The 25,662-nt window shown below is 30.4% G+C and overlaps 4 protein-coding genes and 1 non-coding gene across 8 annotated transcripts; 4 read left to right on the plus strand and 1 right to left on the minus strand.

The window, feature by feature from the left end:
- Positions 1 to 6,110, plus strand: DPD1 (Polynucleotidyl transferase, ribonuclease H-like superfamily protein). 2 transcript variants are annotated; one of them, XM_020356263.3, is made up of 4 exons: positions 1 to 542; positions 3,874 to 4,518; positions 5,405 to 5,610; positions 5,728 to 6,110. In XM_020356263.3, the coding sequence occupies exons 2-4, from the start codon at positions 3,947 to 3,949 to the stop codon at positions 5,937 to 5,939; spliced, it is 990 nt and encodes a 329-aa protein (XP_020211852.1). In that variant the 5' UTR covers positions 1 to 542; positions 3,874 to 3,946; the 3' UTR covers positions 5,940 to 6,110. The 2 variants fall into 2 exon arrangements, with proteins under 2 accessions (XP_020211852.1, XP_020211850.1); XM_020356261.3 differs by lacking the exon at positions 1 to 542 and adding an exon at positions 2,627 to 2,833.
- Positions 143 to 506, plus strand: LOC109796439 (GATA transcription factor 16). Its single transcript, XM_083076335.1, has 2 exons — positions 143 to 247; positions 348 to 506. Exons 1-2 carry the CDS (start codon positions 143 to 145, stop codon positions 504 to 506), a joined length of 264 nt encoding a protein of 87 aa, XP_082932461.1.
- Positions 6,111 to 6,666: 556 nt separating the features above from the next.
- On the minus strand, positions 6,667 to 6,740 carry TRNAT-AGU (transfer RNA threonine (anticodon AGU)). The gene has a single exon. It is a non-coding gene; the product is annotated as a tRNA-Thr (tRNA).
- Positions 6,741 to 9,860: 3,120 nt separating this feature from the next.
- LOC109796438 (kinesin-like protein KIN-14G) lies at positions 9,861 to 16,599 on the plus strand. Its single transcript, XM_029271068.2, has 19 exons — positions 9,861 to 10,308; positions 10,799 to 10,965; positions 11,069 to 11,212; positions 11,380 to 11,619; positions 11,720 to 11,791; positions 11,874 to 11,942; positions 12,058 to 12,168; positions 12,279 to 12,488; positions 12,574 to 12,655; positions 12,746 to 12,841; positions 12,942 to 13,118; positions 13,206 to 13,312; positions 13,393 to 13,571; positions 13,669 to 13,830; positions 14,009 to 14,262; positions 14,352 to 14,515; positions 14,602 to 14,781; positions 15,516 to 16,033; positions 16,148 to 16,599. The coding sequence occupies exons 1-19, from the start codon at positions 10,194 to 10,196 to the stop codon at positions 16,257 to 16,259; spliced, it is 3,159 nt and encodes a 1,052-aa protein (XP_029126901.1). The 5' UTR covers positions 9,861 to 10,193; the 3' UTR covers positions 16,260 to 16,599.
- Positions 16,600 to 17,827: 1,228 nt separating this feature from the next.
- LOC109797925 (putative protein phosphatase 2C 5) lies at positions 17,828 to 21,457 on the plus strand. 3 transcript variants are annotated; one of them, XM_029271067.2, is made up of 7 exons: positions 17,828 to 18,066; positions 19,445 to 19,616; positions 19,695 to 19,912; positions 19,993 to 20,100; positions 20,206 to 20,331; positions 20,413 to 20,648; positions 20,843 to 21,457. In XM_029271067.2, exons 1-7 carry the CDS (start codon positions 18,058 to 18,060, stop codon positions 21,060 to 21,062), a joined length of 1,089 nt encoding a protein of 362 aa, XP_029126900.1. In that variant the 5' UTR covers positions 17,828 to 18,057; the 3' UTR covers positions 21,063 to 21,457. The 3 variants fall into 3 exon arrangements, with proteins under 3 accessions (XP_029126900.1, XP_020213683.1, XP_029126899.1); XM_020358094.1 differs by lacking the exon at positions 17,828 to 18,066 and adding an exon at positions 18,656 to 18,870; XM_029271066.1 differs by lacking the exon at positions 17,828 to 18,066 and adding an exon at positions 18,656 to 18,870 and having other exon boundaries at positions 20,551 to 20,648.
- The last annotated feature ends 4,205 nt before the right edge of the window (positions 21,458 to 25,662 follow it).

The following is a 25,662-nucleotide window of genomic DNA, read 5'->3' on the forward strand; positions in this document are numbered from 1 at the left end:
TGTGGGTGTGGCAGTGTGACACGTGACAGAGACACGTGTCATTGGGAAGAGGAAGGGTAGGGTAGGGTTTTTGGATAGTCGGTTGCATGCGAGGGAGGAGGGTGTGTTATTTGTAGTAGAGTGATTGAATTGAATGACAATCATGGATCTCAAGCAAGAATGGGCATCTCTGCAGAGCAAGAAATGCTGCGCTGACTGCAAAACCACCAAGACCCCACTCTGGAGAGGAGGACCGGCTGGACCCAAGGCCCAACAACACCACCCACTTCTATTTCATTTCCCTTTCTCTTTTTCTTTTATGCCCTCAATTATTTATTTTTTTTATTTTTTATTTTTGGGTCATGCAGACTCTGTGCAATGCTTGTGGAATTAGGTATCGGAAGAAAAGGGCTTGTTCGAGGAAGAGAGAGGATGTTGCGAAGAAACAGAGGTGGAAGATGTTGGGCGAGGAGGAACAAGCTGCGGTTTCTTTGATGGCCTTGTCCTGTGGTTCTGTTTTCGCTTGAGTCATTCATTCCATTCCTTAATTCTCCTGATTCAAGGTAACCAACAACCTAATTAGTACTAATCGACAAACCTTTTTCATCTTAGCTAATCCTCTTTTTTGGGCCTTGTAAAGTTTTTGTCTTTCTTTTTGTTAGAGGGAAAGGGACTGCCATCTCTTTTTTAGGTTTTTCACTACTGTTTATTCAGGATCATAGCTTCCATTAGTTACTCATGTAAGTACTTCTATTTCAGATTAATGTTTCATTATTATAGTATATATTATATAATATAATCTTCTCTGTTCCATACTCTCGCTCTTGTGTTGTTATGGTTCTTGGTGTTTAGCCGCTTCAGGGAATTAATTCCTTCATCAACTGAGCTTGTCCAAATCAATAAGACAAATCTTGCCCAACTTTCTTTATTCTCGGATATTTTTATTTATTTATTTATTACTTTATGTATAAGAATATACTATACCATTACTCCCTCTGAGATGCAAGGATCTTTCGAGGTTTTTGCCATTTTGGCTTAATTATCGGTTAAGCACTTTGTGTCTCGTTTCCATGACCCATGGAGGATAGGATAAACTTGGTAATTAATGAGAAAACTAAAGACATACATAAATTCGGATAACTAAAAAAATGTTCAGTCTGTATTAAAATAACTGCATAAGGGATTTTCGCTCATTGATTAGTTTTTACTTCATTCAAGCAGATTAATCTTTAATTATGCGGCTGATTAGTTTTTAGTTTATTCAAACAGATTATTCTTTAGTTTATTCAGTTTGGGCGTGAAATATTATTTTTATTGAAGAAAAAAAAATTGAACGAAATTCTTGAATTTTTTTGATCCAAGTTAGTTACTTTGCTCTTTAAAGTTGGAAAAAATACGTGCTAGTTATATTGAAGGATCATTTATGTTGAGATTTACGTATTCATTCATCTACTAATTTCATAACCTAAAAATGTTTTTTTTTAATTTACTGTTTGGGTAAATAGTTTAATTATAAATAAGTACTAGTGATTGAAAGCATCTCTCCTGAATGGTATTGAAAAAAAAACAGGGAAAACGAAAAATCACTACTCATTTTTTTTAAAGACAACTTATGCACAATTTTTAAAGTGTTTTATTCTTATATTAAAAATAGAGTTTTGTTTTAAACTGCGTATTAAGGGGTCAATATTTTAAAGGTACAATTTTAATTATAATTGGAATAAAGAAATACAATACTTGCTTACAGAAAAATAAATCCTCTCTTTCCTTAATATAAGAGTAAAGTATAATCTTGCTGGTTTCAATTTTGCTCGTAATTATGGTTGAATATTTATTTGCAAACATGATTCATAATTATTTTATTTTAGTTGTGGGCTCAAAAGCAAACAGGCAAGGGTCACACAATTCACAAACCCATAAGGCCCAAAAGTGTTGAGAAACGTTTTTCGCCGAACTAGCTGAAAGTTGTGGGTCTGAAGAAAAGGCTTTAGGCTTTCCTTTGTGAAAGCAGACATTAATTTGCACAAAAGAAGGGCCCAATAATAGAATTCGGGTCAGGCTGGTAGCCCTGTGGTCTGTTTGGGCCTTTTCATGTGGATATTGTAGAAAGTAGCAAGAAATCTGTTAGTTAGCAACACTGAACAATCAAACCAATTGTGGCAATTGTAAAGCAACAAACATGACTCAAGCAACGGATATTCGCACACATGATTCTTTTTCTTTTTCATACTGAAGGGAGACGCACATGATTTCTTACCATTATATCCTATATGAGACCAAAACATTTTTAAAGTATATAACTTATACCGTAAACAAAGAAAACCACCATATTTCAATTAATGAATTTCCATCATCCACTTCTCTTCAATAACGCACTTGACGGTATTCAGGTAATTTGGAGTTCTCTTGAACAATTCAACACGACACAGGCAAATATTTCTGTTTTTTTAATTCCAAGTCGAGGAATGATAATGTGTATTAAGAAAATAAATAATATATTTTCAATATTATTACAATAAAAATATAAAAATTGTTTTTAACCAATTAATAATATTTAGTACAATATATTGTCATTAATTATTCCTTTCAGAGAAACAATTGGTTTGAGTTTTGCATCCATTGAAGTTTCAACAGTAATATAAAAAGAAAAAGATTGGAGAAAGGAGTTAAGTGCAGTTAAAGTGAAAGAAAAGAATAGGCGATCCGCAAGTTACGAAGTTGTTGAACGGAGCACGCTCCCTTCTCTCTCTCTCTCTCTCTCTCTCTCTCTGTCACACACACACACACACACACTATAACTACTTATTTTCTCCAAATGCCTTTCTTCTTCAATTCCAATCACACCCTCTTTCAGGTAACTCATTCTTTCAAACCTTCTTCTTCTTCGTTGCTTCTTTGACCTTTGAATTTTTTCTATTACTTTCGATTCGGAAAATATTTATCTGTGTTGAAATTCCTTAGAAAGCTTTTGTACACGTATGGGGTAAAACAAATTGGTATTTTGTTGAAACAGATAGCATTTCTTATCTTCTTATTCGTGCTGTTTGAGATTATGAACTACAGAAAATGTCTTGCTCTATTTATTTTTTGTTGTTATTGTTGTTGTTGTTTATCTATAAATGGAAGATTGTACGAGGTTCGTTGATGTAATTAGTGTATCGCATGATTTCCGTCTCATAAACCCTTATTATATTGATTGATTAATATAGGGTTCATTTATATAATTTAAGCTTCCTATTCATTATATTCGCTAAAACGGATTGTTACCTCACCACAGTCTGCATGTGGCTAAAAGTATGTGTATTGTTTTATAAATTGATACTGGAGTACATTTCCTTTTACGGCAGAGCCGTAATCCTTCTGGGTTAATGAATTCATGTGATGACAATGATAAACCCGGAGAAGTTTTTCCATGAAATAACTTTTTCAGCCCCCTATTCTGTTTTTAAGGAACAATATCATCTATTTTTCTTTGGGATTTTTCTGCTGACTGGCCCTGTGTGGAAAATCCCATATACTATTGTAATTATGCATTTAGTTTGTGGTGGTTGCTTTGTCAATACTTTTATGTAATTCTTTGTTCTCTTTCAAAAAGAATTGGGATTTAGTATATAAATATAGGGTTTGTTTGCACTGGGTTTAGTTGTCGATTTGTCATTCTTAGCATGAAGTTAATTTAGATAAATCCAGCAGTTCAACCCCTGAAATTTTCTATTTAATATGATGTATTTCTTTATCCTTCAAAAATTTGTAAGATGTAACTTCGAAATATATATGTGTGACATGATTTAACACTGGATTTAGCATTAAAAGATCAGACTTCTATGATAATGTACGCCTCTAGAGTTTTTCTTAGTTTGTGTATTACATTTGTTCTGTTTTATATATTTTCAGGTTATTGCTGTTGACTCATTGGTTGAAGAATTCTTGATCAAGCAATTGTCTTAGTTGTCGTAATTGAATTCAAATGAAAACAGGCTCCATGATTTTTTCACTATTGCATGTACCTGGATGTAGAATACAAAGCTTAGCTAATTTTTGGGGTGAAACCTTCCACAGTTTCAGTACAAATTGTGGAAACAATTCTAGCATCAGGCTGCTTGGTTCTAGAATTTATGGTCTTCAGGGAGGACATAGAAAAAAGTGGACAAGACCTATAACTACAAATACAGAAGGCAACAGGAGCACCAAATCAAAAAGTATCAAGCATGAAATTTTGAATGAAACCATTTTAGCAAGTTCTACAGTAAATGTAAATAAAACACAGCTAGGTCAATTCCAGGCAATTGAGTATTGTGACTTACAACAAGAGATTGCTCAGAATAAAAACTTGTCTAGCTTAGTCACTGTTATCGTTTTTGATATTGAGACCACAGGGCTTAGTAGAGAGAACGAACGGATCATTGAAATTGCACTTCGGGATCTTCAGGGTGGTGAGAACAGCACTTTTCAGACTCTTGTAAACCCTCAATGCAAAGTTCCTAATTCACGTATTCATGGCATTACAACTCAGATGGTCAACAAGCCTGGTGTTCCAAGGTAACCTAAATCTCTATAGCTCTTGCACATCTTGGGTCCTTGGATTATCCTTACCTTTGCTAAAGAAAGTATTCCATTGTGTCTTACAACACAGCTTCATCATATGTGTAGAATTTTAATTGATTAGCCAATGCTAAAAAGTGTGTAAATTTAGGTGGGGCAGTCTGAAAATTTTACTGTAGAGGTGAATTTAGGTGGGGCAGTCTCAATATTAGTGGCACATATTTTTCCCTTGTTGAGGTATATGGCTTAAGAGCATGATTGAGCAATAATCTACAGTTTAAACTGATGAAACAACTATGTTGGACTCGGATACAATATGTTATATACAATGAGTGGATTTTAGTTTCAGAAGTAATCAAGGAGACTTCACATTTTTATGTTTGATTTTATGAGGAGTTGTCGTGCACATTTTCTGAAAACTTGAACATAAAGTGGTAGAAGAAGAATGTAGTTGTCATGATTCTTAATTATTGATGGGCATAGAATGGATGACCGAACTTGTCTAATAAACAGACTGATAAGGAGATGTAGAGTTTCAACATATGCAGATACAGTGTTTGAATATTTCTATCCTTCCAAAATTCTTTATTTATAGTCATTGCACATGGACAGTGAAGTACGTTGGTAAGTAGGTAACCATGCTGATCGGATGATGTAGTGGAAGGAAGAAAACATAAGTTTCCGGTTTTATATCTTCTATATGATATTAATCTGAGTCTAGAGTGTTGTTTATTTATCATCATGTTTCTAGTAACTATCATCATGTTTCCCATTTGTTTTTGAACTGATTTGTTTATTGACATTGCTGATTGAAATAATTGACACTGTTAATTTTGCAAGTTGAACTATTGAACATTTTTGTGCTCTTACGAATTTTCTGAAGGATGGTGGACCTAATTCCCATCTTATTGAACTACGTTCAAACTCGTGAGAAGCCTGGGGGATATGTGTTATTTGTAGCTCATAATGCTCGTTGTTTTGACGTACCCTTCATCATCAATGAGTTACGAAGATATTCTATGGAGATTCCTCCCAATTGGTTGTTTTTAGACACCCTTCCTCTGGCTCGTGAGCTAATGAAGTCTGGAGGTCTCTTACTCTCGTTTCTCTATACAAACATGCATGCGAACATATACACGTACACACACATACAGAAATTCTTGCTGTTTCTGTGTGAAAACCTTAACTTTTTTGCGGTGTTAACAGGAACAGAACTTTCTTCAACATCCCTTGCCGCCCTTCGTGACCTCTACAGAATTAAAGTGGATGGATCAGCTCACAGGGCCATGGTGGATGTGAACACGTTGTCCTTGATTCTTCCCAGGTTGACCTTTGATCTGAAATTGACCTTATCTGGCCTTGTCAAAAAATCATTCACAGAATCAGATATTATCAACTCCAAGAAGAAGAAGAATTAGATTAGTTTTCTGACTGTATTATCTATCCATTCATGTTGTGGCAAAAGAATTATTTGTAACCTAAAATCGGGCTCTCTTCTGTTTGTATTTGAAGGAGAAAGAAGAGAAACATTGTTTGTAATTGTTGACTTGTTCTCAATAAAATCTAATTATTGTTTATCGGCTACCAAATTTTGAAGCTTTTACTCCGCAGCAAGAATTACTGATTCGGTTTTAGTGGAAGGCATCCTGGTTAAACAGGATAGTGATAAGATTGTAGGAAGAAAATGGTGGTGAGGACTAAAAAGGTTTGTCTGATAGTTTTATAAATTTAAGGGGGAAAAGGGATGTTATCAAGGGGTAATTTTAACATTTTGAATTTTCTTAATTTCAAAAGTCTTAAAATAAAAAAGAACGATTATTTGTTTTCCCTTATTTTTAAACATTGAAAGTAGCATGTTGCAGAGTTAATTCCTTTCTTTGATTTGGTTAATGAACTTCCAAAGTAGTTGAACTATAGCATGATTGTTTTATAGTTGAGAAGCCTCTATCATTAAAATTGTTTTATAATTGAGAAGTCTCAAACGTATATATGATGAATATCATTAAAATGAAAAGCAAAAACCTTGCTTTTGTTGAGAGTCGAACTCATGACATGATTGTTTTATAGTTAAGAAGCTTCAAACGTATATATGATGAATTCAAACGTATATATGATGAATATCATTAAAATGAAAAGCAAAATCCTTGCTTTCGTTGAGAGTCGAACTCAAGACCTCCCGCTTACTAAACGGGTGCTCTAACCAACTGAGCTACGAAAGCTGTTGACTTATATCTTATTAAAATAATATTACTTTTATATTCTAATCAAAACCAGATTCTATGTTTTGTGGATTTGAATCCTCTTGAAACTTATTATTAAGAAAACTTGATACCAATGTATAAATCAAAATTACCATTTCTCGATTATCATTTGAATTATAACACATTTATTCAATAAATAACTAAATTCTCAATATCCAATAGATTAAGAACTTTTCTAACTTCAATTTTGCTGGATTAAAAAGTTATGAATTAAGGAGAGAAACAAAAGAGAAAAAAGAAAAATAACTTGTGAGGAATCTCATAACTCTCCTTTATTTTCTTTTAATCTAAAATTTCTTATATATTAACATAAAATACGATAAGCTGAGTGGTTTTATAAGTATAGTCTTTTGTTTGATTGTGTTTTACAAATAATGCATACATTAATATCATATTTTAGGTAGTAGGATTTATTAGATATTAAAGACTTTGTATGATTTGATATAAACTCTTTAAAAGTTTATAAATAAAGGTCTTTGATGTCCAAAATAAAATAAATTTGGTACAAAGTATTTATGTGTTCTTAATATATATATATATATATATATATATATATATATATATATATATAAATAAGTTACGACTTTTAATATAAATGTTAAAACTTATTAAAAAAAAACCAAATCTACACAAGGGAAAAATGTAAAAAGAACTTATATATGAGGCTCTTGGACATTTTTTTTAGATTCATTTTGACACATCAAATTAATAATTATTCATAAAAAATAAAATTAGATATTATTGAAGACCAACAAATCATTGATGTACATAATATTATTCTAATAATCTATACATTATTAAAGTAAGATATAAGTGTTGGTGGGTTTGGAAATGATCCATAATAACAACGTAATTTTTTAAAAGTATTTTAGAGGAGCTGCTCATACATTTAGAGAGATATTTTTATCTTAGATTTTGTTTACAATGTATCCAACTTCTTTAAAATCAAGTGATGACAACATGTTCAAGGTTGTACATGTACTGATGATGTATGAGGAACTGGAGTGCTTGACTGCTTGCTTCGTATATAGTTAATAAATAGTATAGTAACCACAATAATGGATTTTAAAATAAATTGCTTGATTAGTAAATACACCATATAGATGGTCTAACTTTTGATAATGGATGGATGCATAAACCTTGTTTGTCTTTCATGCTTGTTCAATTGCCTCTCACCCTTAATTTTTTTTTAATCTATTCTTCATGTAATTTTCAGAATAATGTCCGGGACATGGTTAATTAAGTTGCACAAATCAACTCGATATATCATTGGTGAAAAAAATCCTTCCATTTTTTTAAACTTATATATGTTAAATTACAAAAGTGTGAATTGTGAAAATTAGTCTAAAACATCCCAAACCGTTATTCTAAGACCAATTGCTAATTTATTCGTGAGGGTACAAAATGCATGAACAATGAATCAATAAAATCTATGCATAGTTGTGGACTTAATTTTGCTTCCATGAAAGTTTATGGCTTTTATCATTGACAACGAATAACGCTCAAAAATGGAAGTCAACATACCCATTAAACCATTTACCAAACTATTTTTTTTGTCTATTTTTTTTTAATGTGAAGAATTTCACTTTTAAATAAAAAAGTCTAATAATAAATATATTAGTTAGGAAATTAATCATTAAGATTGTAATTAATTTTAAATTTTATTATATATGTATTTTATTTTATCATAAATCTCAACCATTAATTTGTAAAAAAAATAAAAATTAATGATAAGTAGTATGATAAATTGTAACAATCACTTTTCATAAAAACTTGTTCTTTAATTAAAAAAAAATGTGTTTTTTTGAATGATTACATTATTCATAAAAAATGTAAGATATGTCTCTTTTAAAAATTATATTTGTTCATCAAAAGACATAAACAGTCTATAGATAAAACCAATTTACATGTTAAAAGCATACAAACATAAGAACATAACAAAAAGAAACAACATGTGCACACAAAAAATTGATTTTTTTGTATACAAATCACTCCACTTCCTCTCTTATGAGAGAATTAAGGAAGCTATTATTTTCTTACCATTGACAATGATAATTTTGATTGTGCTAGTATAAACCATATATATTCAAGGCTTCATCTTATACTAAAAGAGATTCATCGTCACACATATCCAAATTTTGTAGAGATTGGTAGGAATAATATGAACTAAAAATTTAGTGTTTCACATATATTTTAAAGAGTTGCATGTATTCCTTTGATATATCTTATTTGTTGCAAGAGCATTACCATCAATATTTTTCTCTTTGATATTTTTTCTTTATTACAAAACTGTCATCACCAATATGTTCCAACATAATTTTCAAATAAATGATGGTGAGTGTACTTTATTTTCTAAAATAAGTTATTTTATTAGTAAATATTGTATATAATATTACCTGAATTCATGATTATAACTCACGATCTTACATAATACGTGCGATCTTACATAGTACGTGCGTGCGTGTATTTTGTCCGCTAATATAGAACTTCTTTAATCAATTAGTATAGTATTTATTGCTAAACATAGTAGCATCTCAAAACTTATAAATTGTTGTCTCATGTTAAATAGTTTTAATTTGTTTTGTTTATGACAACAAACTAAAGAAAAACATGTCCACCTAAACATAAAATTTTATATACATTAAATACATCAAACGAATTTACAATCGTTTGACTTACCTTTAATCTGTAGGTAGAAAAAGGGAGACAAGAAACCCTTAATTAAAACAAAAAAAAATGTTTTTAACACTAAATTGTCACAAAAAAAGAGAACAAATGTGAAATAGTTACTTCTGTAAATAGCCTTTAGTTTCTCATTTTATAACATTTCATAAATTCATTTTATTTATTTTTTGTGGAAGTTACCTTATATTTGAGTCTATAATAGTATATTATACCACCATTAGGATTATAAGAAGATAGGAAATAAATAGTATATTATGTAAAAAAAAATATAAAGTATAAACTGTCATTTTATCACCCGATAAATACAGACCAATAAGTGACACAGCGAAAGGCTCGGGAGAAAAACCAATATAGACAAGAAATTAGAGAGAGAAAAACCAGAGAACCAATAGAAAGCAAGAGAAAGGACCAGAAATTTCAAAGACATATTGTTTCCTTTTTCTTTCTTTAATTCCTTCACATTCTCTGTGATTCTACTATTTCATCTCGAAGCTCTTCTCATATTCACAATGTTTATACATTTGTTCATTTTTTTATTCCTCTGAGAATATAACCAAACTTTTGTCTTTCATAGCTAAGAATTCTTTGTCATTATCCCCAAGACTCGAGCTTTTCATATGAGTCTTGGGTTATTTTGTTTTGGATAATATATAATCTTTAAATTCATTTTTGGGTTTTTAAGAATTTTTTTTATAGTTTTTTTTTTTATTTTCTTGAGGCGTAGTTATGGAAGCTGAACAAGTTTTAACATTCTCTCTTGCTTCTGTGATCGAAGATGTTCTTCAACAACATAGTGGTCGGTTGGGCGTTAATTTGGCATCAAGAAAAACTGAAGAAGATTGTATATAACACCCCTTCTCTCCATTATTTTATTAATTTCTTTTTTCTTTTTTTAAACTTTTAGAATGTCATCATGTAAATTAATTCAATTATTCTTGTGTGTAGCGTTTTTTTTGTTTATTTTCTTGGTCAAAATGTTGGTTTCAACCAATAAATGATACTTATTTTGTTGAAAATCATTTTTTTTCTTCAATAAAGGGTCATGATTGTTCCTAGAATCATGGAAAGACCAAAAGTTATATGTAAATTATGAAATGCTTTTAGTATTATTCTCCTATCATAATTTGAATTTTATCTCAGTAACTAAAAGTTAAATGCAATTATTTTATTATGCAAATTATTATGGTTAAACTTCAATTTTGATTAATAAACAATATCAAAAGCAATTAAGTAACTGCTTTCAAGCTTTGTCAATTAATAATTTTGTGAACCATAGAAAATACGAATAATCTTCATGAAAGAATAACGTGTATACATATTTCGAGTTGCAGCCTTAAGAAGGTATGAAGCAGCACGTTGGCTGCGAAAGACAGTTGGAGTTGTTAGAGGGAAAGACTTGCCAGCTGAGCCTTCTGAAGAAGATTTCAGAATTGGATTACGTAGTGGGATTATCCTTTGTACTGTTCTTAACAAAGTTCAACCTAGAGCAGTGCCCAAGGTATTATTGTATTATAAAATAATGTATTTTTTTTTTTTTTTGCTTTATTTTGACACCTTAAGTATTTACTCTCCTTTGAAATTTATTGGACTTACATTGTTAGGTAATTGAAGGCCCGTGTGATTCTGTTATTATTCCTGATGGAGCAGCATTGTCTACGTATGAATATTTTGAAAATGTAAGGAGTTTTCTAAAGGTTGTAGAGGAAATGGGGATTCCTACTTTTGAAGCTTTTGATTTGGAACAGGTTGTTGACTAAACTTGAAACTTTATTTTTAGTACTTTGATGGACTCACTAGATTGATATCAATGTCAATACATCATTGACGACATTGTTATTGTTGCTAGTGTAAAGTAATTATTATTCTTTTTCTTTAATAAGCTTTTGTTTTCCTCCATGTGTTGTATTTATAGGGAGGAAAGTCTTCTAGGATAGTGAATTGTGTTTTAGCGCTCAAGTCTTATGCGGAATGGAAATTCGGAGGAGGAATTGGGTCGTGGAAATATAGTGGGGTTGCTAATGCAAAGCCTCCTATCTCTGGGAAACCACTTTTGAGGGAGAACTCAGAACCATTGATGAAGCCTTTGAGGACTGTGTCATCAGGGGACATAGATGGTTATATGAGTGATCCCGGACTCGATCGAAATGAAAAGGTTAGGGACTTTATTGTTTATAATATTTTACGTTTGTCTAGATGGTAAAGGTCATTTCTCTAACTTCTTTTTTTGTTTTTGTTTGAATTGGTATGCACAGGGTCCCTTTTCTTCCTTAAATTCACTTGTTTGTGAATATTTGGCCGACAAGAAGCCAGAAGAAGTTCCCATTGTAAGACACAAGACTTTTTCCCTTTACTATGTATGGTTTTATACCTCTTTAACTAATGATATGACATATTTTCCTATAACAGGCAGTGGAATCCCTGCTTAGCAAAGTCATCGAGGAATTTAAACATCACACCCGAATTCAACATGAAATGGTCTGTGTCTTCCTCTTTTCGCTATTTTCAACTTCATAGTCGATGACAACATTTTTCACATTATATGGGTCCATGAATGTTAGTGAATTTGATGTCATGGTTTTAATTATGGCAGTGTAAAACAACCCAGGAAGATAAGACGACATTTGAAACAGAATGTTCAAATTCAAAAGTTGCTTCTGAAACAGATTGTTCATTTTCAGAAGATGTTTTTATTAATGAAAGGGTAAAAGTCATATTCTAGAAATTCTTCTGTTTAGCAAGTGTAAATAAAAATGTTTAGATTGATCTCTATCACTATCTCAACTTATTGACTTTTTTGTCTATATTATTAAGATGGAAGAAAAGGAGGATGACCAAGACGTACAAGATAAACAAGAGGAAAGTTATGAAGAAAAGTATAATCAATTTGAACTTGAAGACTCAAGTAGACAAAATTTGATTTTGAAACAGCAAAATAATCAATTTGAACTTGAAGACTCAAGTAGACAAAATTTGATTTTGAAACAGCAAAATATAGTCGAACAACAAAATAGAATCACCTCGGTAATTATCACTATATATTAGAATTTGATATTGCCACCGTTTAGAAAATATTGATGTATACTAAGTTGATTTTAACATTCTTTAGGAATTGAAAAACATCGTCCATCAAACAAAGTTAGGAATGCAATCCATGCAAAATGAACATCGAAAGGAGATCATTTATCTAAGTAAGTTTAATAACAAAAGAAACCCCTATAAGTCAACATTTGACAAAAAACATACTAATTATTTATTTATTTGTTGTCAATCCTTAATAGGTAAGCATATGCATAGCCTAGCTTCAGCTGCTTCGGGATATCAAAAAGTTCTTGAAGAAAACCGTAAGCTGTACAATCAAGTGCAAGATTTGAAAGGTGAATTCTAATGATCAAGAATTTATATCTATATTTTTTCCCCTTAATTTTTGATGTTCTAAATGTGAGTGAATGGTGAACATTTTTTATATGTTGGTAGGAAATATTAGGGTGTACTGTAGAGTTCGACCCTTCTTGGGTGGTCAACCAAGCCACTATAGCTCTGTCAGTAACGTGGAAGAGGGAAGTATTTCAATCATAACACCTTCCAAATACGGCAAAGAAGGGAAAAAGACATTTAATTTCAATAGAGCCTTTGGTCCTTCTGCAACCCAAGGTTGGTCTTAATTTTTCCTTCCTTCCATTAAAGTTGTTGCTACTCAGCGTGTTTTTGTCATTGTTGATCTTTATGGTTTGCTTGCAGGGGAGGTCTTCTCAGACACGCAACCTCTAATTCGTTCTGTTTTGGATGGTTACAATGTTTGTATATTTGCCTATGGCCAAACGGGATCAGGAAAAACATTCACTATGGTAACAAATTCAAACAACCTTGTTTTCCCCTTTCATTTGTTAGAAAATTTATTAATTAATGCAACTACGTATTGGTGCAGTCTGGACCAGATGACCTTAACGAGGAAACCATAGGTGTCAACTATCGTGCACTGGAAGATCTATTCTATCTCTCAGAGCTGAGGAAAGACACCATTGCTTATGAAATTTCTGTTCAGATGCTTGAGATTTACAATGAGCAAGTTAGGGATCTACTAACAACAGATGGTGCTAACAAAAGATATCCTTTCTCTAATTCAAACTAATAGTGTTATCTACATGCAATGTTCAATTGTTGATTCTCTTGTCCCTTAATGCAATCCTTAACACCTGCATACGTTAGATATTCGTAACAGTTCCCATAATGGCATCAATGTGCCGGATGCCAACCTTGTTCCAGTTTCATGCACTTCTGATGTCATTAATTTAATGAACTTGGGGCATAAGAACCGAGCTGTTGGTTCTACTGCCATGAATGATCGTAGTAGTCGCTCTCACAGGTAATTAATTACAAGATTGTTATGGTTAGTGTTTTCAAGTGTTTTTCTAATTACTATGCTAATAATAAAATAAGTGGAGTGATATGATTTAATTGGGTTTGACCAACCATAGTTGAACCAAATAACATAATCATATTATTTGGTACTATTACTAACTAGTTATGTTATATTATTGTAGTTGTCTAACTGTTCATGTTCAAGGAAAGAACCTGACATCAGGAAGTACTATTCGTGGTAGTATGCATCTGGTTGACCTGGCAGGAAGTGAAAGAGCTGATAAGACTGAGGCCACGGGTGATAGACTTAAGGAGGCTCAACATATCAACAAGTCACTTTCTGCCTTGGGAGATGTCATTTCTTCCCTTGCCCAAAAGAATGCACATGTTCCTTACAGGAATAGCAAACTTACTCAACTACTTCAGGATTCTCTGGGTACAATGTTTCTTATATATTTCTTTGACTGCATATTACGTTGATGTTTTCTCTTGTTGGATACTAATGGAAGTACTTATGTGTAACAGGAGGGCAAGCAAAGACTCTCATGTTTGTTCATATAAGTCCAGAGCCTGAAGCTCTTGGAGAAACACTTAGCACTCTAAAGTTTGCTGAACGAGTCTCTACCGTTGAACTTGGAGCCGCACGCGTTAATAAAGATAATTCGGATGTGAAAGAGCTTAAAGAACAGGTTCTTAAGTTTATTTATTTCATCATTTTATCTTCAAATATATTGTTTTACGTGTATGATTATTTTGGTAATATCATGTTTATCAGATTGCTAGTTTGAAGGCAGCTTTAGCAAGAAAGGAGGGAGAAGCTGAAAATTCTCAACAATCTATCAATAGTAGTAGCAATGAAATACCCAAGTTGAAATCATATGCATCCTCTCCTATACAACGTAGTTGGACATCTGGACCTCGTAAGTTGCCAAAAGATGATTCCAGTAGCCCGGAGGTAAGCAACATGTTCATATCTTTATACCAAGTCACGATCTTATTTATAAGACATAAGTTAAAACAATTATTTGTTCTAATTCAAAGTGATTGATATATTAACTATTTTTATATTAAAATATATTCTTTTAATTTAATAAAGAGTTAATCATCCATATACTATTGATGTAAAATTTTTTATACTGACAACCAATCATATACTATTAACAAATTGAATACTACTAATTAAAGTAACTCACATTCTCGGAGGTAGAAATTAGTTAAAAGAGACTACAATATATATATATATATATATATATATATATTTATTTATTGTAGTATTTACCATTTACCTTAACATTATCAAATTAATTTAGTAATTTAGAAATAATTATCAATAAAAATCTAATAGGTATGTACTAGTTGTTAATCTAAATATGATTTTTAAGATAATTATTATAAAAATTAATAAACTTATCATATTATGATCGATTAATAGTCTAAAAATTATTTATGTTGTATGTTATATATTATTTATTTTATAATAACAATAATATGATTTAGTACTACACAATAGACACCCGAAAGCAAAATTACTAAGATGAAACTTGTGATTAAAATAGTATGTACATAGTTATAGATTTAAACTTTATTGCTATATATAATTGTAATTTCAATTAATAAAAAAGAATCACCTCAAAGCATGATATAGGAGGAATGAAATTATATGATTGAGATCCATATAATATTTTGAAGGGTCTGAAAAACACCGCATCAACCTTGAAGAGACGAAGCCTAGATCTCCATGACATGCGCAGGGATTCATCTCCGTGGCCAAATGTTAGTAGAGGTCTTGGAAAGGAAGATGACAAAGAATCAATTTCTGGGGATTCGGTTGATAAGATTTTCATGAACAGGAATGACAGCATGACTAGTGAAGATGGTCTCATGGGGCCATGGGAAGCAGAAAGCAAACAATCTTCTCCAATGTTAAGTCCCACTTATCTCACAGAGCCTTCTAAAATATGCATGGACCAACAACCTTTGCATAAAAAGGATAACAAAGACGATGAAGATTTACCTAAGCAAGGGCTTGATACGGCCACCACAGAGGAATTGGATGGGAACGAGACTGAAACTAGTGAATCTTCAGAACTGGACTTGCATTGGCCATCACATATACCTAAACCAATCATCGGTTCAAGCGGATTAGGCATTAGAGCAAAGAAATCATCAAATATAAGACCATCACTAAAGAACCCGCCAGAAGTCAGGTAAACGACCTTTTTAATTAGTTTATGTTACTTACTTTTGTTGCATATAATTAGGCTTCTCAAATATAGTAACTATCTTTATTTTTTCTTTCCTTCAACCTTTTATGCAAATAGGAGTATGATCCCATCATTTATTCCTGTGCCAACACCAAAAAAACCCACCCCAATTACTCAAGCAAGAAAGCCTCCAGGCTCTAATGATATAAGGAGAAGGATTACCAAGTGAGAGCTCTTCCAAGGTTTTCTTCATTTTCTTGCTTCACAACATTTAACATATTTATCGGCTAGATCAGCATTCAAGGTGTACTTGGCATTGATTTGTTTCTTTAAATATTTATGACATCAAATTTATCTTTTAGAGAATAAGAAAGACACTAAATTGATTTAAGTTATTGTCGTCGAGTATGACAGAGAAACCAGTTTAATGTCGTTACTCTTTATTTCACTAAGTTTGATGTAAGTGTATATCTGGAGGATTAAGTAATAACTTTTCTTTTGTCCCCTTTTGTATCTATAATTTTGTGGAGGAATTTAACAAAAAAAAAGTTTTTCTATTGGGGCATATACATCAATTGCTTGAGTTCGTTATTTAATCGGCTGCTCTCTGCAATATTTCTTACAGTTTGTTCCAAAGTGCATATAACAGTATGCGTGAGACAATGTTTAACTAAAAAACTAGACATTTTTGATAAAATATGAATGACTTAATTGACTTCCTTACAAACAAATTTTATAAAAAAAAGTTTTGAATATGGGAAGTCATCTCCACCGTTATTAAACACCATTATTATTGAACATGATGCTTATAACATTATAATATGATTAACTAACAAAAAAATGTTACTTCAATTAAAAAAAATAAGAATCATACTCATATTTTATAATAAATAAATATCATTCAATGATAAGAATCGTACTTATATTTTATAAGAATAAGTCAGTTTAATAATAGAGAGTTAGAATAATATGCACTTATCATTGTAATTTTTATAAATAAAATAATATTTATATTTTATAAAGATATGAGCTTTATTCACATTATTCTCTTTAAATCTTTAGACATATTTTAACCTTGATAAATTTTCATAATTTAACTCACCCGATATTTTTGTAAAAAGAAAATTAATGCATAAAATAAATCTAGAAGCATTTGTTCTAATTACAGCTAATATTTAGATTAATGTTTAAGAAAAAACATATTTTACAAAAACAAGTGTTATTTTAATTTTTAATATAATATTAATTACTATTTTTCTTTTTACTATTTTTAGCAAATTACCATACTGAGATTTACAGAAAAATACTAATAATAAAATTAAATTTATAAAAATATTAAATATGTTTTAGTACTTAAAATTTTGTTAATTTTATTTTTAGTCCTCAAACAAACTTAATTTAACTTGTCTTTTAAATTTTTTCATAAACAAAATAATTTTGACACCAGGAAAGAATAAAAATATTAATGAAAAAAAATAAAAAACTAAAAATAAGAATTGACAAAAATTATTCAAAGACCAAAAATAAAAAATGAAAATTCATATTTAATCTTATTAATTTTTTTTATGAGTTAATCATTTATACACTGTCCGTATAAAAAAAATTTATACTGATAATTAATTATACCTTTTAATTATACTGTTAAAAATAAATATATTTACAATAACATGATATAATTAGAAAATATAATTGATTATCGATATAAATTTTTTTTTCATAGATAATATATAGGTGATTACTCTATTTTTTATTTTCTTTCCGTGTGTTAGAATTTAGGACAAAAAAGTTATTGTGAGGATTTCCTTCGTATACCCAAAACCAAAGTTTTTGCGCGTTCTCTCTCTAGTCTCTAGTCTCTACCAATCAAATCAGAGTCACGGAGCAACGCTCTCTTATTCTCCGTCACTGCCACTCTCAGTCTCACTGTCTCTTCTCCTCTCTAGGGTTTATCGCCATTCGATCTCAACCTCTCTTCTTCCAAAAATGCCGATTCCACAGTCTCACCGATAGTGCGCCTGCTTTTGCCGATGCGCAATGTACTTCATTCTCGCTCCTCGATCTACTGTATTTTCACCTCTCGCTTTAGCTTTTCCTAAAGTTTCGTTATCATTCATTCATTTCCATTTCTCGGTTAAATTGATTCAATGTTTTATGTGAACCTGTTTTTTCCGCTTTTCCTAACTTAAAACCATATTAATGTTTACCTAAATTTGACCGAATTACTCAATTTTGTTTTAATAATTCCTACTTTCTCTTTGACCTGCATTATCGTAATCGCAAATTAGTTGAGACATTGTCTCGTGACTAATTCTTCTCGTGGTGATTTTATCTGATTTGGATATTTCACTTCCTCGGATTAAAGTAGCTCTGGTTTTACTGTTTTCTTGTGAATCTTAGGCTTTGGTTTTGTTTCGTGGTAATGCACGTTATTTTGCTTAGATTTATTGCTTCTTACGTAGATCTTATCTTGAAAATAGACTAATCGCGTGGATGGATATGTCACGGGTAGATCTAATAGATTACAGCGAGTCTTTTGGATTTCTATTAATTTTTCTTCGAATTCGTTTTGATGATTAGGTATATTTTCTTCACTGAGGTTCCGGAAATGTTGAATTCTGAACTTAGGTAGGATGAGTAGGATTGAATTATCGAGGACGCAGCCAGCGCCGGTTCCATTGGCGACTCTGATTGGCCGCGAGCTTCGAAATGGAAAAGTTGAAAAACCTTTCGTGAAGTATGGACAGGCTGGATTGGCCAAGAAAGGAGAAGATTACTTTCTGATCAAGACAGATTGCCTCAGGGTTCCTGGGGATGCATCCACGGCTTTTTCTGTCTTCGCGGTATTATTTGTCCTCTTGCTTTACGCCTATATTTACTCTAGTTGACTAACATCGTTTTAGACTTTGGGGAAATGTCTGGTGAAAGAAATTTTTGAATATTAGCAAATGAGAATATGGTCCAAAGCTAAGACTGAGTTGGTAGTTTGTTCTGCATTGTGGTTACTCGGGGTTAGTAGGTTTTCAAATGAAAATTGATGCGAATTATTTTTCTCTTCTTTACATTTCTTATTCTTAGTGATCAAATGGAGTGTTAATTTGAGTTGACACAAGTGGTCAAGGATTCAAGGTTAACTCTCATCTTCCTATGGATGCGGGTTTGATTCCTTCTTAGGCCACTAAAATCTCACATAATGGGAAACTCTCCTTGGGGAGACCCCCTGGCACCCAAGAGCTGGTTGAGTAGTTGAGACTGCGTAAAACTGTTTGCAGTTTAAGCCTGTTCTGTAATCTTTTAGGTGGGCTTTGCTGACAACTTCAGCATGCCATTGGCACCTTGTCTCGCAGTATTGTTTGCTTCCCTGTTAATTTATTCTCTCAATGGTTATGGTACTCATAAGGAAATCTTGATTGGCAGATCTTTGATGGGCATAATGGTATATCAGCTGCTATTTTTGCGAAGGAAAATTTGCTAAGTAATGTTTTGAGTGCAATACCACAAGATATTAACAGGGATGCATGGCTTCAGGCCCTTCCTCGGGCCCTGGTTGTTGGTTTTGTGAAGACTGACATAGAGTTTCAGCAAAAAGGTACATACAAATATATTCTTTTTTTGCTTCATGGATCTTCTGTGCATGTTTAAGCTGATAAAAAAAAATCATCTTCAGGGGAAACTTCCGGAACAACAGCTACATTTGTTTTGGTTGATGGATGGACTATCACTGTTGCATCTGTTGGGGATTCCCGCTGCATATTAGATACTCAGGGAGGTGTAGTTTCTCTGTTGACAGTTGATCATCGACTGGAAGAGAATGCAGAAGAGAGGGAGCGTGTTACTGCCAGTGGTGGTGAAGTAGGAAGACTCAATGTATTTGGAGGCAATGAGGTATGGTGCAATCACCCTTGTGCTTTCTGTTAGAGATTGCTTAAACTTACTAGTAGTTTGGGTTTGCAATACGTTTATAGGTTGGGCCTCTTCGCTGCTGGCCTGGTGGGTTGTGCCTATCTAGATCAATAGGTGACACTGACGTGGGAGAATTTATTGTGCCAATACCACATGTTAAGCAAGTGAAGGTGACTTGGTTTCATTATTATGATCTTTGTTTGGTGACCTGTTTATGTGGAAACTTTTAGTTCTAAGTTTCACTGCTCATTAACATCTTTCTATTGATTTCTCAGCTTTCAAATGCTGGTGGAAGACTTATTATAGCCTCTGATGGTATTTGGGATGCTTTATCATCTGATATGGCTGCCAAGTCATGTCGGGGTCTACCTGCAGAGCTTGCTGCAAAACTAGTGGTTAAGGTGATGATTAGTTCTAACATTCTTCCCATACTAGAATGGATGTCCAATATTTAGTAAATTCGCTTTGTTCTTTTTTCCCAGGAGGCTCTAAGGTCAAGGGGCCTCAAGGATGATACAACTTGCCTTGTTGTAGATATTATTCCTTCGGACCTACCTGTATTACCATCAATTCCGAGAAAGAAATATAATATGCTAACTTCGCTTCTATTTTTTGGAAAGAAATCTGAAAACTCAGTGAACAAAGCTACCAATAAGCTTTCTGCAGTTGGTGTTGTGGAGGAGTTGTTTGAAGAGGGTTCTGCAATGCTTACAGAAAGGTATGTTCTGGTTCTGTCATTTAAATTTTGAAGCCTTTATCAGTTTACCGGCTTGCATGCTATATTGCTATGTCTTGAAGTGTAATAGGCTAATAGCAACTTATCTGTCAAGTGACTGGAATGAAATGATTTCTTTTGCATTTGGGTGTATATGCATGGACAGTTCTTAAATTCTATATTTTCTTAAAATGCAGGCTAGGTAAGGATTTTCCGCTTAATAAGAATTCTGGTATTTTCCGCTGTGCGGTTTGCCAAGTGGATCAACCCCCTGGTGATGGTTTATCAGTGAACTCTGGGCCTTTTTTCTCCCCAGCGTCAAATCCATGGGAAGGCCCATTCCTCTGCACAAACTGTCGGAAGAAGAAAGACGCCATGGAAGGAAAAAGACCTAGCAGACCCACCGTTACAGCATAGTAATTATCTAGTATTACAGTAACATAGTAAATATTAGTATAATTTTTCCCTGGCAGTGTGAGCATGCTTGATTTTACATTTTCGGTGTTGATTGTCGTCATAGATGTGTAAGAAATGAGGTTGAGAATTGAGATAGGTGTAGTAGGTGTTTTTGAAAGTTGCTGTAAGTTTGATTCTGGCTTGTGCTCAGCTGTTGGACTGACTGACAGAACAAACAAGTTGTCTCTGGTAGATATAAATTCTAGTGGAATGTGCTAACGGCTTGTATTTGTAAGTAAACTGAAGCTTTTGTGGCTGCCTCTCTTTTGAGAGTGCTTTAATGGTACAGCCCAAATGCATCTGTATCTTCTAAACTTTCGTTACACAAATACAACATGTCTCAAATGTCCTCTGAATCTGATGACCAGGATTCTTGTGAACTCCAAGCCCCCAAAGTATGTGCTGATTGGATTCTCTCATAAAGAAGTTGGATAAATTACGGATTAACTGCGGGGCTGTGCTCTTGTTAAATTAATAATACTTTCTTAGAAGTGCAGTTTATAGTCTTAGAAGGAAAAGTGGAGAAAATTGCGTTATCGATCAGAGTATTGGAATTGTAATTTCATGTTCAGGATTGTTTACTAAAAAAAAAAAAAGACGATTTTATGATGTTGCTATTTTTAGAGTTAATTTTTTAGAAATATTTTCTTTAGTTATTAAAAATGAGCAATAAAGATGATTATATACTTTTGGGATTTTTTTTATTAGTTATCATTATAACTTTCGAATCATTTTTTTAATTAAGGACTTTTTCTCTAATAAAAAAATAAAACTAACAGTTTTGTATAACTGTTTTGAAAATATTTCCTTCAATCTTTTATTCTTAATATAACTGCTTTTGAATTCTATTTTGCATAACGAGTTTCGAAATTAATAAACACAGATTGTTGTTGTGACCTCAGTTATGGAAACATGGATCATTAATAAACAAATATTGTATTTTTTTAATCAATGGGTAATTTGGACTTAACCCAAATTTGAAACCGAAGATTTGTAAATGTCCTAATATTCGATGGCTGTATTTGGAATCATAAAAAAAAATATTTAAATTGATTTATAATTCGAAACTACTGTTTATAATTGCATTATAGAAGACAAGTTGAGTTTGAGTTTATTTAAAGATTAAATATTATATTTGGAATTTATTAAAATATGCTTAATTTTTTATTTTATTAATAAATAAGAATAAATATTCTATTTACTAGTATTAGTTAAAAAATGATTGTTTTCACTTATTTCATGATATTTTAAAATATTAATTTTTAAAACAAATTTTAAATCAATTCATATATATATATATATATATATATATATATATATATATATATATATATATATATATTAGGTGAATCAATTCATATATATTAAACGTGAACTATTATTTTGTATAAAAGTATTTTGAAGAGTTATTTTTTACGAGAGCTTTGAGAGATTCTTTTAACTTCCTATCTAATTCAAATTTTTATTTATCATATTTATTTATGAATTAAATTTTAATATTTTTAAATCAAATTATCAATAATTAAATGATATATTTATTTATCTTAAATCTAAAATATAATATATATATATATATATATACACACATATTTAAATATCTATTTATATTACTTTTAAATATAGTATCTATTTTTATAATTTATTATAAATTTTAATTATTTATAATAAATATTTAACGCATAAAATATACATACTAAAATATTAATAAGAATATAAATTAAATGGAAAAGAGTAATCAACCACCCTAAACTTTACCTCTTTTAGAAATAGGCACCATAAGCTTTTATTTTATACTAATCAATCCTTAATATTTATTTATTTTTTAAATAGACATCATGAACTTTAATTTTTGTTTTAATTAATCCTTAAACTTTACTTCTTTTACAAATAAACACTCTCAATTTTAATTTTATTCTAATTGATTTTAACATTTGATAATTTATTATTTTTATAAAATTTTTATATTATCAATTTAGAGTTAAATTATTTATCTTAAATATCAATCATTCATTAATCTTTTTCTTTTATGTTACATTTTTTTAAATATAATAAAAACACGTTTAGAAAAAATTAAAAAAAATCATAAAAACAATAAAAAGAAGTCTTTATTTAATTTTTCTTCTTCTTCTAAATTATATGCTTTTAATATATATATATATATATATATATATATATGAAAATAAAATTAATATATATGTGCTAAAAAATTAATAAATAAGTGGGAATCAAAATAAATAAATGATTGATATTTTTTATCTTAGTAATTTAATCGCAATTTAACATGAGAGACTTACAAAAATAAAAATAAAAATAAAATTACAATCAAGGTATTTATTGATAAAAATGGTAAAGTTTAAGGATAAATTATAATAAAATTAAAGTTTAAGATATCTATTTATTAATAATATAAAATTTAAGAATCAATTGGTGTCTATTTAGAAAAGACATGAAGGTTAAGGAGTTAAGATGACTAAATACTTTTTTCAAAATTAAAAAAGTCATATTTTAATAAAATATGTTAAACCTTTGTCCAAACAATGTGTCGGGCAATGAACAAACTTGGAGCCCATAATCCCTGGTGCTCATAAACCCACTATCACATTAATAATTCAAGGAAAAAAATAAACTAAAGTGTGATTTTGGAAGAAATAAATAAATCTTCAAGAAATATTATTCTCTCTCTAGTGGTGTGTATATATATGGGATTTACTATATCATACCTATATTTTTTTAATGGAGTAAGTTACAACTTACACATTTTTAGTTGGAAAAAAAAAATCATTTCTTTTTGTTTAAAATAATTAAATTTTAAGGACAGTGTTGTAATTTTTCATCTCTTTTATTGTGTTTCTCTCACCTTCTCGATTGAAGTTCCCTGGTGGTATGTCTCTTCTTCATTTTTTTTTTTCGTTCATGTTGTTATGCCGTGTTGAACACTCTCTAGCATGTGTCTTATTAAATTGTTCTTTCTTTTCCTGCTTTTTTTCACTTTGTGCATTTATTTAGAGAAATTGTTCATAATTTTCCTGTAAAATGGTTTGTAGATTGAGAGGAATTAATTTCTTCTTTCACATGGCAAGGACTAATTTGCTCTCTATGTTCAAATATTCTGGTGAATTGGTAAAATACCAAAAGAGTCGCCAATAAATGGTTTCTAAGATATATTATTAACATAAATTTAGTATTTCCCTATATCCTTAATTAAATAGCTTCTCAAGTATAAATTGTTGATTAAATTATATTTTTATCCTTTATCTTATTTTTTATATTTATTTTATTTCTTTATTTATTTGAATGTTTAACTTAGTCTTTTATTTTTAATATTTATTTTAGTTCTTTATCTATTAAAATATTTAATTTAATATTTATTTTCTATATTTTGATTAATTTGGTCCTTTTAAGATAACAATAATTTTTAAATTTGTGATATAATTTTGAATCAATTTTGAACTAATTTGAGATGTAAAATTTATAACAATATATTTAACTACATAAAAATCAAACAATTCAATTGATGTTTGAATCCATAAGAGTTATGACATAATGAATATCGTTTAAAAAATGTCTAAACAATTAGAAAATAGTATGAAATTATAGCTTTTGAATTTTCAATTACATTTTAGAGTTATTTACATCATGTTTACGATATATTTTTAATTGAACTCTCGTTGTATTCAACTATTTTCATATAAATGGATATAATAAGATAAATTTCAAGTCTTAAATCAATAAAAAAAAATAATTCAAAATCATATTTTAAAATTAAAAACAATCATTATTTAAAAAGGATTAATTGGTCCAAATTTAAGAAATAAAAAATCATAGTAAATATTTTAAAAAAATAAAAGACTAAAGTAAATCTAACAAATAAAATAAAGAATTAATTTAGCCTATTTTTTTTAAGTTAAATAGTTTTGTAATACAAATGAATCCTTCAAATTGACCACTAAAATATTAGTAAATTATATCAACTTAAGAGTTAAATTAACAATTATTCAATACTTAGAGGATTATTCACATAATTTTATTACTCTACGGTCTATTTAAGAAAAAGGATAATACTTAAGGATCAATGATTTATTTGAAATAAATTGATAAAAATATGTTTAAAGTGTATTTTATTTTTCATTTTGATCACTACATTGTATTAAGTTAATTGTAAGATACTTTCATGATAATATCTAAACAATGTTTTTTATTATTTTTTTTATTATTATTAGTGATAATGTTATAATTGCTAAAAATGAAAGAAAAGAATTTTGTTAGAGGGATTTTTTTTTCAAAATTGGAAGTTGTGAACATATTTTTTTAATTTATTTTCTAGAAAAGGAACTGTGGAAGTATTACTCATATGTAAATATCTTAAAAAACATGCAGCATAGGATATTGACACATTTGTTAACATTATGTAGCTAGTGTCAACATAGCACATACGCACATTTGTCAACATTATGTAGCTAGTATTAATGCAAAAATCAAAATGATCGAAGAAAAAACTTTAAAAAGGTTTTATCATTTTTTTTAGAGTGTGACATAATTGATGATAACACTTTTTAGAACC

Source organism: Cajanus cajan, chromosome 6, assembly GCF_000230855.2.
Source record: "Cajanus cajan strain Asha chromosome 6, NIPB_CcT2T_4, whole genome shotgun sequence".
NCBI lineage: Eukaryota > Viridiplantae > Streptophyta > Magnoliopsida > Fabales > Fabaceae > Cajanus > Cajanus cajan.

Excerpts from the sequence above, each read along its gene's own strand:
- DPD1 (XM_020356263.3), top strand. The coding sequence starts at position 3,947 with ATGAAAACAGGCTCCATGATTTTTTCACTATTGCATGTACCTGGATGT. Across the intron at positions 4,519-5,404 it reads AACAAGCCTGGTGTTCCAAG|GATGGTGGACCTAATTCCCA; the intron begins GTAACCTAAATC and ends AATTTTCTGAAG. Across the intron at positions 5,611-5,727 it reads TGAGCTAATGAAGTCTGGAG|GAACAGAACTTTCTTCAACA; the intron begins GTCTCTTACTCT and ends CGGTGTTAACAG.
- LOC109796439 (XM_083076335.1), top strand. The coding sequence starts at position 143 with ATGGATCTCAAGCAAGAATGGGCATCTCTGCAGAGCAAGAAATGCTGC. Across the intron at positions 248-347 it reads GAGGACCGGCTGGACCCAAG|ACTCTGTGCAATGCTTGTGG; the intron begins GCCCAACAACAC and ends TGGGTCATGCAG.
- LOC109797925 (XM_020358094.1), top strand. The coding sequence starts at position 18,661 with ATGAGTAGGATTGAATTATCGAGGACGCAGCCAGCGCCGGTTCCATTG. Across the intron at positions 18,871-19,444 it reads CGGCTTTTTCTGTCTTCGCG|ATCTTTGATGGGCATAATGG; the intron begins GTATTATTTGTC and ends CTTGATTGGCAG. Across the intron at positions 19,617-19,694 it reads CATAGAGTTTCAGCAAAAAG|GGGAAACTTCCGGAACAACA; the intron begins GTACATACAAAT and ends AATCATCTTCAG.
- LOC109796438 (XM_029271068.2), top strand. The coding sequence starts at position 10,194 with ATGGAAGCTGAACAAGTTTTAACATTCTCTCTTGCTTCTGTGATCGAA. Across the intron at positions 10,309-10,798 it reads AAGAAAAACTGAAGAAGATT|CCTTAAGAAGGTATGAAGCA; the intron begins GTATATAACACC and ends TTCGAGTTGCAG. Across the intron at positions 13,831-14,008 it reads CGTAGTAGTCGCTCTCACAG|TTGTCTAACTGTTCATGTTC; the intron begins GTAATTAATTAC and ends ATATTATTGTAG.